The 11,358-nt window shown below is 41.3% G+C and overlaps 1 protein-coding gene across 1 annotated transcript in view; it reads left to right on the forward strand.

Moving 5' to 3' along the window:
- Positions 1 to 3,928, forward strand: part of LOC147331586 (serine/threonine-protein kinase 4-like) — a 41,878-nt gene extending 37,950 nt beyond the window's left edge. The window contains exon 11 of the mRNA XM_086293992.1: positions 1,987 to 3,928. Coding sequence (XP_086150118.1) covers positions 1,987 to 2,145 — 159 coding nt within the window. The 3' untranslated portion in view covers positions 2,146 to 3,928. The remainder of the gene's footprint in view (positions 1 to 1,986) is intronic.
- The last annotated feature ends 7,430 nt before the right edge of the window (positions 3,929 to 11,358 follow it).

Here is an 11,358-nt window from a genome sequence, read left to right on the forward strand (position 1 = left end):
ATCTGCAGCCAACAATACAGTGAAATCCTTTAGCTCTTCAGCTGCTGAATGCTCCACTGTTTTTGCAAACTCGTGTTTGGCTGCTGAGATCTCACAGAACTGTTTCTGCATGAAAGGGAATTAAAATGGCAGAAAAGTGCTGAGATGAGCTGAAAAGGGAGAATTCAGCTGTGGGTTTACCACTACAGCAAAATATGAAAACTACAGATACACACAGCAGCCTTAAATACCCTTCGGTTTGATAAGGATAGGTGGAGAGGGAAAGCCCACCCCCATTCTTCTTGTACAGCCACCGAGTGCTATGATGTCGTTCCCTTTAGAGGGCGGCTCTGTGTTTTTGGTCAAATTATGCAGCGTGCTGTGGAAAAGCCGAGAGAGCAGACGGTTTGTAAGCAGTTAGCTCAGGTGCTAAATATTTCATAACCAAAGTGTGTGTTTTTGTAGTTGTTTGCTCAACAAAATAATGCATCACAGCTGCAGCTGAAAAGAATGCGCTCATAACAACATTATGGATAATTCATATTTTCATTTTAATGACCGCATCCTTAAAGAGGGACTCCTCCCTAAACCCGGCATCGAAATTTACAACAAAGTCAAGAGTGTGCTGTGTCAAAGTGCATCAGGTGATTTTATTGGTTTAACTGAAGAAGTCGTCAAAGTTTTAGTTTGTGTTGAAGTTTGAATGAATTCAGTCGGCTGTGAAGTCGAGCGCACCGACCGCTGGAGTCGAAGCAGGTTTCAGTGTTGAGGATTGTGATGGGAGGAGCCGAGCGATCCTTCTGTTAATAACAGCAGCAGGTGCACAGGTGTGATGTGCGTCTGTGTTTAGGTGAAGCACACTTTCACTTTGGGTTTGAACCTGCTGATCAGCAAAAGTACTGATAAAGCTCCGAAGGTCACATCTTAATATTCCAGTTAAAACCTCCCGTTGCTGCTTTGATGCACTTCATCATTTATTCAATAAGTGAGTATTTTTTTATTGGCTAGTTTAATAACTGATTAAGAATTTATTGGCTAGTTTAATAATTAAGCTGTCTTCTCCAAAAGTTAAAATGCTTCTGACAAAAAAAATATATTTGTTGGTCTGTTAGGTTAATTTTACTTCTTCATTGATGAGTCCATAAATCAAAGAAGGTCTTGTCCCATTTTTAAATGCTTTAGTTGGATGATTCCTGTAAGCAATACTCATGATTGATTACTGTAAATATATTGAATAAACTGGACATATCAGCAGCAAATGTTGATGTGAGCTTTTGGCCCTTTTGGCCGCTTTTTTGGAGTCCAGTTGTAGGACCTTCCCTTGTTCACGGTTATCTGTCTAGTGGACTCAAACGGCGGCGTTATTTTAGCTCTATTGATTCTGGGTAATAAATAGCCTGAGAGCGTTGTGCTGCTGGTAAAAGCTGAGAGGGGGAATCCCCTGGGGAAAAGCTAAAGCAAGCACCAGGTCCCTGTCTGAGGCCGGCAACCAAGAGAGGAGGGATTGAATACAAGTCAATAGATTCATCCTTTGAAAGCTGCTAAAATAGATACTTTCATCAGACACTTTGGTTATTGCTGTCATGTGTGACGTACTTTGAGGGCGCGGTAAAGGTTTTTGTCAGCGTCCACTAATGGACTGCGTCCGCATTGATCTTTGACCCTAAAGTCATCAAATCCTGCTTCGAATGTCGTTGTGACGCGTTGTGTGTATCAAAAGCTGACCGTGAGAGTTCACTCATGACAAACGTTCAGTGTTCAGAAAACTTTGTGTTTCTCGTAACTATAATTTAAAGCAGAGAGGTGAGAGCAGGGAGGGAGTCTGAAGCCAAACTGTGAGCTGGTTCCACATGAGAGGAGCCTGAAAGTCAACGCTCGTCAAACTCAGGGAAAATAAATGTTTGCTCTTAATGAGGTGCCCTGACTTTCCGTCTCACACACCCGAGGTCCTCGATGCTGATGAATAAGCACAGCAGCCTTAACATAGTTCAATGTGTTCTCCTCTAGGTAAGCACGTGGTCGGTGGAGGATCTGCGGCTGAAGCTCGCCTCTCTGGACCCTCAGATGGAGCAGGAGATCGAGGAGATCCGCCAGCGCTACCAGTCCAAGAGGCAGCCCATCCTCGACGCCATCGAGGCCAAAAAACGAAGGCAGCCGAACTTCTGAGAAGTTCTGAAGGATTTCTCTCACGTTTCCCGCAGCAGTTTGGAGGAACGTCACCGAGGCTGCTGGAGTTTCTGCGTGATGTGACGTTTGGGGAGTGAGGATTATCGGTTTGACGTCTGCCTGCTGAGCTTTTGGACCTTTGTCTAAGAAAAACTGTAGAAAAGCTGTTCAGCTGAATATCATTGACATTTATTTTGTCTGCTTGAGATCCATGATCCTTCTGTTTGTGGCATTTCTTTTCATTTCAGTATCATCAGCAGCAGTTTTGGACTCGAGTTTCTTTCTGCTTATTTCAAGCTTGCACACAGTTTCTTTAAGGAGGTGAACAGGTGAACATACCTGGAGACCGTCAGGTCCTGTCTGTAATCATGTGGTACATCATCATTTGAACTGCTGACTGTTAAACTTCGGTACTCGTCTATTACTTAACTTCTTGCCATCATTGTTGGTGAAGCTGCGGAGCTTTTCTAGGTTTCTGCGTCAGACAGCGAGGTGTTTTATAGAACAGGATGAATCTTCATTCTTGAAAAATGCACAAAAATGTAACATGGACAGTGGATAAAACTGGGTTCTGTCGGCACGTCTGCTTTTCCAAAGATCTCTAAAAGACAACAAATCACTGAATTTGAATTCACAGCTAAAAGCAGAGGAGATAACCAGTTTTTCTCCTCTTCCACTCGACTGGTCATCTGAGAGATGCTGCACATATTCTGTGTTTCCACACAGTTTGCTCTGAACTCCAAAGCTAAGGTTTCTTTCAAAGCTGCTTGAGGAAACTCTCTAATCTGGTACATGTCCCTGCGTTTCTGTTTTCTACATTTCATAACTTGGTGTTACATTGAAGTCCTACTCATTATATCGGACTTTGTGTTTGTGCCTCGCGACCAAACTGTTACTAGATCTTTTCTTTTGTCTTTGATCTTCTGTGGGCTGAAGCACATTTCTCTCACTCCTGCAGCTGCAGCATGAAGCCAGCCTGCAGAATTACTTCAGTAAAGAAGACAGAAAAATGGGATCAGTTAGTGCAGAGTGTGGTTCGTGAACCAGACGTATTCTTTGCTTTGTAGAGCACATCATTTCACTTTTTCCAGTTTTATATATTTATAAGATTATGCGATCGTCATCTCAGCTCTTGGGCCAGTTAATGAGGAGTGTTTACAGTTCACAGGTGACGATTCTGCTCTCTGATTGGTTTGTTCGGTTGGGTTTCGGTTGTCTGTCGGCTTGTGGGTCAGAAGATGAATCTGACAGGTTGAGATGATCAAAAAGAAAAGAAAAAAGAAATCTGGCTACATGAAATTACAAATCTGTAGAACTATGTCAATATTTAGTAAATGTTTCTAACACACTGTAAATTAGGAGTTAAAAGACATTTTCAAGTGTTTCCAGTTTGTGTCGACAGTCATAACTCCAGTATTACAGTACGTCATCAGTATCCTGTCATTACAGCACAGGAGGAGTTATTGTTGTCGACATGCAGACTAAATGAAGTGCCCTTTTTATTTTTTTATACGTTTCCTTTGTTTGAGTGGGTCTCTGAGTGTAGCACGGGGCACAGTGGCCGCCCGGCCGCTGGTTTGACTCGTCCTCAGATGAACTTCGCTCACTGTTCTCGCTAAACTGAAGCAAAACTTGTTGTAGAGAAACTCCCTAAAGTCCAGCAGGGGGCAGTAGACAGATTTTCCTGAGTGAAGTGGAGTGTGTGGAGCTCGGGGGCTAAAATGATTGTGCTCTACACAGAAAATCCCTCATTTTACTTTTTTTGTGTTTGTTTGTTGATAAAGTAAAATTACACTCAGGCCATTTAATTTTTCTTCCAGTGAAGCAGATTTTTTTTTTTCTTTCGAGGTAAAATGTTCGCATTGTGCTAAAACATGCTGATTGGTCAGGACGGCCCCCTCGACTATGCCCGTTCCCAGAGCAGTGTGGTTGAACCACAGCACAAACAGAAGCAGCCGGCTGTGATTGAAGGCGACTGTATCTAAAAATCTCTCCTGCTCGCTTCATGACTGAAATCAAAGCTGCTGTACTCGTGGTGCACGCTCCTGTCACGTCTCTAATACTTACAAAAACGTATTTTACTTCAGCTGAGCTTGTTTAAAAAGTATTTAGAGAGAGAAAGTAGAATTATATACACTCTCCTGCCCTTCTATCAAAAATGTTGACCCTGCAAATTTTACATTTTTGGCTGCAGCTCAATGAAGTCTCCTTCATTTTGGATCGTCTCAGCACGACTCCCTACAAAGACGTTCTCTGACAGTGCCTTATTCTCGATTAGCCAAGTGACCAATCACAGCAGAGACAGGTGACCAATCACAGCAGGGCCAGAGGTTCTGTATCAGTGAAGCCTGTGAGGAAAATCCTGCATTCTTTAACATTAAACATGTAGACGTAGTCTGCTGCAAAATGAAACGATGAAACTGTAAATGAGCATATCGTGGGCACTTGTAACGTTACAGTGTGTTAGGAACCATTTATTAATGTCTCCTTATAAATGTTTGACAGTGGACGATAGACGAGAAGATCTCATCTTTCTTATATCCGTTTACTTGCTAACTGTTCCATCTCTCCACAAAGTCATTTTTTGAAAGCACAGATGATGGTTTGTAAGTAAAACATGAAGTTTGGGATCCTAAAACTTCTGAATTTTGATGTTCTGATTGTTGATTGCACCAAAATGTGAAATATGAGCACATTTGCCTTTTTGTTTAACCACCAGTGCCCTTCTTATTGTTTGGATTTTCATTTCAGATCCAGTTTTTTTCTTTATCTCTCCTAAAATAAGCTCTAAAAAATCAGACCTGGTTTGACAGATTTATGGAGCAGATTCAACAAAGCTTTTATCCCCCCGGGTTTGATCTGGCACAGCGGACTCGACGAGGCCGCTCCTGAAAAAGTGCCAAGAAGACTTAACTTCTGACATTCCTTTAGGAGGTCCAGCACAAGAGAAAATAAGGGACGGTTTATATTTTTCTACGTAGGTTTAGCGGTGACGCAGTCAGTCGGCGAGGTGACGGTTTGTGTGTGTGTCCGGATGAAAATGAGCTTCTCAGGTCATAAAAACTCCTCAGGGCTGTGAAATAATGGCAGAACCAATTAGAAAACGCTGTAGATGGTTCAGAGTTCCTTCATACACGGTCACGTCTGTATATATGAGCAACACTCGGCTGCATGTGTATATTTTGATTCATTCAGCTGAAAAGTTCAGTGTCAAAAACAGGACTTTAGAAAAAATGTGAGAACGGCTGCTTTCAGAGGGAAACCCTTCAGATGGATTTCATCACACAATGCTGTACTTAACGGGTGGTTCAAATCCACAATGTGCACATTTTCCTGTGGCCTGCGGTGCTCTTTATCCACCAGCCATGTTTTAGTCACATGGCCAGTTTCCTTTCGGTCCACAGCATCATAGCAGAAATAAACATGTTAGCAGCCTGCTGCAGAAATGGTTCTGCCCTCTGTGGCTGTTTTCATCCTTCATAAGAACTGTACAGTGGGTTCACTTTTCCTTTGTCTGTTTAGATTTGATTGTGGCTTGAAATTCGAATTGTCCACCTTGGGAAGCTGTAGCTGACCGTTGTCTGTCTACAGCTCAGCTAATTTGGATCATTTCTCTGTGTTCACACTGTTTTTTGAGCCTTTTTGTGATGCAGATCATCCATCAGGTCTGTGGTTACAGTCATTGACATGCTCGTGTTTTATCAGCCTGTTACTTTGCAGTAATAAGCAGCTGTAGGCATGTCTGAGACCAAACTGATAAAGGTGGATGGATATCAGTGCAGGCCGGAGGAAGAACCTGTGAGTTTGTTTGAACTGCCCCTTTAAGCTGGTTGGTGTCTCCTGTGTTTCTCTGTAAGATGATGACTCATGAGCACAATTCATTTCCTGCTGTGTTACAGGCAAAGCTTTTTCTGCCTTGTCCTACCAACTGTGGATGCACTGTGGGGCTGTCAGAATATAAAAACTGGTTTTGATCCCTCGATGTTCAGAAAAAGGGGACACATATTTAAAATAATGGCGCCTGATTGTTGTTGAATTATTTGCATGAGCTGCTTGTTGCTGCCTGAAATTAAGTCAAAGTCACTGGAGACCAGACAACCTCTTTTTTTTTTTTTCTTTCTTTAATGTAACAGAGACACTTTTAAATGCTTCTTTGATTTTCCAACCTTTGACTGATTCTTCATAAACTGCTGAATATGGAAACCACAACAAACATCAGAAAGCATTTGCAGGTTTATTTTTGGTACAGCCAAACTTCTTCAACCTTGAGACTGTTGAATTTTTACTTTGATTTAATATAATTTACATGCTTGAGTTTAAAAAAAAAACTGAGCAGCATGTCAGTTTACTCAACGAGTGATTCATGGATAAATCCATACACTCAAAATGAGGCTCTCTTTAATCTCTACATTTGTTTTGTGAACATTTCTTTCTTTAACTTTTTGTTTCGTGCTGGTTTTATATAACTAGCTGTTTAATTTCACCTCAATATTCAAGCACAAACATTTTTTGGATCAAATAAAGACCAGAATTGGATTCCTGGAAAAAAGTGAACAAACGAACAAAACAAAGAAAACCAGAGAAAAACATGAAATGTTGCTTTAGTTCAGCAACTCCAGATTAGACTTTTTATTTTACAAGTTAATCTAAGTGAAAATCTTTCTGCCGTCTTGTGTCTCTGCCTTTTGTATAAATCTGTTTGAGCATGTCAGGATCTGAGTTTGCTTCCTGTTGGCGTCGGCCTTAAAGTCAGCTTGTGTTTGAGATCACTGGTGTTTGGTTGGTTTGTGTCCTTTGTGGGTTTTTTGTTGTTTGCTTGTCTAACAAAGAAAATAAAAAACTAAAGCAATAAAAGATGCTGCTTTTACTTTTGTACATATAGATTCTTATTAAAGTTCCAATTAAATCAAATGTAACTGTAAACACGCAGCAGACGCTTCATTAGGTACACCTTGGCAGTAACAGGCTGGACCCCATTTTTCCTTCAGAACTGCTTCAATTCTTCATGGCAGAGATTAAATATAAAGAACACTTCTCAAAGATTTTGGTCCATGTTGAAATGACAGCATCACAAAGTAACTGCAGATTTGTCAGCTGCATCCTTCATGTAACTCTCCTGTTGCAGCACATCCCAAACTGAGACTCAACACACCAGGCAAATTATATTTCATCATTTGTTCACCAGTTTTAATAAGTCTGTTGCAATTATTGCCACAATTTCCTGTTGTTATTTGACAGGTGTGGTCTTCTGCTGTCTACAGTTCAAGATGCTCTTCTGCATATCTTGGTTGTAACGAGCGGTTATTTGAGTTACTGAGTTACTCTGACCTCTGACATCAAACATTAACACAGTTTCTGCTCACTGGATATTTGCTCTTTTTTTTTAACCGTTCCCTGTAATCAGCAGTTTCTGAACTACTCAGACCTGCTGCTCAGTTGGAGCTTCAGCAGGTCGTCTTGACTCTACGTGGCTAAATGTACACTGTTTCTGCCATGTGACTGTCTGTCAGTATTTCCATACTGGATTTTATATCTGATGAAATAACTGATGTTCCAGTTTGCACAGTCATGCTCTGCCTTCATCATCAGCGTTGGCTGCAGGACTCTCACTGCCTTCTGCACTTTCTGAAAGTTTTCTCGTGTCCTATCAGATCCATCACAAACACCCAAACTTTTTAGGCACGCCTCGTCCCCCTTTTTCTTGTTTCCTCTCCTTGTTCAGACTTTTGACTGTCAGCCAAAATAGCAGAAATGAATTTTTAATCAGCCAGTCACGAATCTGATCTCTCTCTCCTTCAGTCTGTCTGCAGATGTGCTGTTTGTCCCGACAAAAATAAAACAGAAAGTGTGTGTGTGTGTGTGTGTGTGTGTGTGTGTGTGTGTGTGTGTGTGTGTGTGTGTGTGTGTGTGTGTGTGTGTGTGTGAGAGAGAGAGAGAGAGAGAGAGAGAGAGTTTTCCTAGAAAGAGGACATCCAGCACTGGGGCAGATCTACTGGGGAGCAAGAGGGGGCAACTGCCCCCCCACTGTAGAGCCTTGCCCCCAACCTGCTGCATGTTGCTGAGTGTTCTTGAGCTTTTTGCTCTTCCTAAAGCTCTAAGATGCTGCCCACCTGCATATTTAGGGTTCAAACTATAGAAATAGGCATTCATGGCCTTTTCATTCACCACATCCAGGAACGTAGGGGCTCTAGGAACGCAACCCCCACAAATTCCGGGGGTTGACTGGATGACTGGATAAGCCACCTTTGTCTGACTTTTGCTGTGATTGGGAGCTACATGATTAAAATTGAATTGAACTAAATGAATTGGATGCCTCTCTCTGAGACTGACAAACCCTGACGGCACCTGAATGGTCGTGCCGTCCTAGAGGAGCTGGACTACCTGTGCTGCTTTAAAGGAGTCCAGCCTCTCCAGGGCTCCTGATGTCACTTTGATCCAAAGCAGCTGAAGTGGAGTCGGAGTAGTTTTTGCTTCCTAACTGGACAGAGAGATGTCCTTGATGCTTAACTGCTCTGACTGATTGTTCCCTTAATCCCTTAATTGTTTCCTTTTGAGCACTGTTGAAACTTTACAGTTCATCCGTTACTTTTTCTTCCAAAGTCCTGAACACACTCTCATCATGCTGAAAAGGCAGACGTTGCACTGTGTTTAGGCTGAGAAACATTGTGCCAAGGCTTTTTCAAATGATGACAAAAACCTTTCTCAGTTTCTCTCCGCGTTTTCAAACAGACAACAGCGTTCAGCCCCAACTCGACGTGGCACAGCTTCAAACTGTGGATCATCAGCTCTCTGTCAGACTGGAAGGAATCCTGCCCGGAGACTCGTCCGACACAAGCATCCATTATGTGAAACTCAAGCTAAGCTGCAGAACAATCTTAATGTCGTTCATCCTGCGGAAATTTCACCCTGCTTGTCTTTCAGAACGAAGTTTTGGCAGAGAGGTGACATTTAAAGGGCCAGTTCACCCAAATCCGATTCTCATTAAGACGTCTTAACGGTTTCAGTCCTCTCAGAAAGAAAGTTGTTATAGTAAGTAAACCAGAGGTGAGTGAACTGGAACTAGAATAGAACTAAATATTAAACCAGTTCTTCTGTTAACAGCTTCTTAAGTTAGAAGTTCAAAAGTTAGTCCAGAGCCAGAACAGTGTTGTCGTCCACCGTCTGCTACATAAAACTATAAAAGAATATGCACCGAGGCTCATGCTGTCGTGTTTAAGAGTTTTGGTTATCCTTCATTTCCTGTTTTTTTTTTATTGTGAAAGTATCTTTTCACCTCATTAAATGTCTTGTCTTTAACTTTGTTATTTGATGAGTTTAATGTTTCTGTTTTCCTTTGCTCTCTTTCAGATTTTCCCTTTTTTATTAACTTGTTGTCTCCATTTTAAGAAACATCTTTAGTGCTTTTATAAATGCAGCACTTCAGGTTTCCTTTCTCTCTTCAACACGTGCCTTTTTATCTTCTGTTTGACTTTGACAAGTTTTAAAGGACATTTGATTTGCATTTGATATGATGACAAAGAAAACAAAAGGAAGAGAGGGAGAGAGCAAAGTGCCCAACGGACACTGAATATAAACTGAGTGTAAAAATTAGATGGACATGAAAAGGACTTAGTAGAATTAAAAAGAAAGAGACATCAGCTCAGGTGAATGCTGAGTTTGATGCTCTCAGCAGCGTCAGAACTGACTTTTAGTGACAGTTTGACAGGTTTGGTTCATTTACGAGTACAAAGTGTTTGACGTTTCACAAAGTGATGACTAAACAAACACCAATGACGCATCTCAAACTGAAACAGGCCTGTAGGAATCTATAAATACTGTAAGATGCAGTATATCTTTATTTATCTTTAGAATATGACCCAAATTTAAATGATTTACTCTTGAGTTTCATGTATTTGCTCTTCTGTGCAACAGATTATGATTTTACGGTTTTCAGCTGCTGTCCTGAGTCAGAGCTTAAACGTTGCATCTCATCACCCTCCAGGAGATGAACTGAAGCGTCATCTGTCTGGTTAGTGTTTCCTCACAGAGAGGGTCTCGTGCACCTTTTTGAGCCAGTCTGAAACGTCTGGAAGGATTTTTATAAACATCCACAACCATGTTTATTATAGCACACTCAAAATCTGTGTTCAATTTAGGTTTTTACACCTCAGTGAGATTTTTCAGTCAGTTCTCAGAGATAATTCTGGTTTTTCAGATGCTGCCTGCATCTCACTGTTAATCATAAGGTGACTTTTGGCTTTAGTGTCTTTTTAAACCAAATGTGACAAAATAACGACCCAGTTTCAGAGACAGTTTACAAAGTCTGTTAGAACCTGAGCGGTCCGAGTCATTTGGGACTTGGTTGCGCTTCTTTCAGTCACTGATTAGGTTTATTAAAGATCACGGTTTGGGTTAAAACACAACCCTCAGCAACATAACAGTGACACGGCGCACACCGGCCTCTCACTCAGTAAAGCTGTAGGTTAGTCAGTCACACTGATTTTGACACATGTGGGCTAACTGCATTTGCTAGAGTGACCATATTTTGATTTCCAAAACAGAGGACACTTGGCCCAGTTATGAAGAATTTTAATAATACTGTTTGTTTAAAGAAAATTTTAACATATTTAAAAGATGCCTTCTCTGTGCGGTTAATGAATGGTGAAATAAAAAATGTCATAAAGGCTTTTACAAGTCAACAAGTGCAAATAAATAAATAAATAAATTTACAAAAATTGGCGTTTCTAACCTCAGTTAACTTTGTTTGCACGCCACCATTCGTCCAGTCAAATTGGGAATATTTTCTCTGTTCCATGGTTACTTAAGTCTGAGAAATGTCACCGTACTGGATTTCATAGCTTCAAGAGAGACAATAGCTTCAGTCTTGGTGCGACACTGCTGAACTTTTTTAGCTGTGTTAAAGTCTGGAAATGTTTTTTTGTTGGTTTTTTTTAGCAACACACTAGTGCAATCCATGGATGTGTAGCTATTGTGATGCTTCATAGTATGAAATGTCAGTGCACCTTCTGCTCCAGATACAAGCACCCTCGTTTTTCCAGGTGTAACAAAGAACTCAGTCAACTTACAAGATGAATTTTTGCCTCGTGCAGCCTTTTTAAGTTTTTCTGTGTCCATGTGAGCAACAAGATCTCTGGCACCTTTGTTAGACACACAAATGTCTGTGCCAGCTCTGCACACAGTGCACTCCGCCTCCCATTTATTCCGACTGGGATG

This window comes from Aulonocara sp. 'chitande type north' Nkhata Bay, linkage group LG5 (assembly GCF_057382095.1).
Source record: "Aulonocara sp. 'chitande type north' Nkhata Bay isolate Kocher_YH1m ecotype deep benthic linkage group LG5, A_spYH_male_GT1.1, whole genome shotgun sequence".
NCBI classification, from domain to species: domain Eukaryota; kingdom Metazoa; phylum Chordata; class Actinopteri; order Cichliformes; family Cichlidae; genus Aulonocara; species Aulonocara sp. 'chitande type north' Nkhata Bay.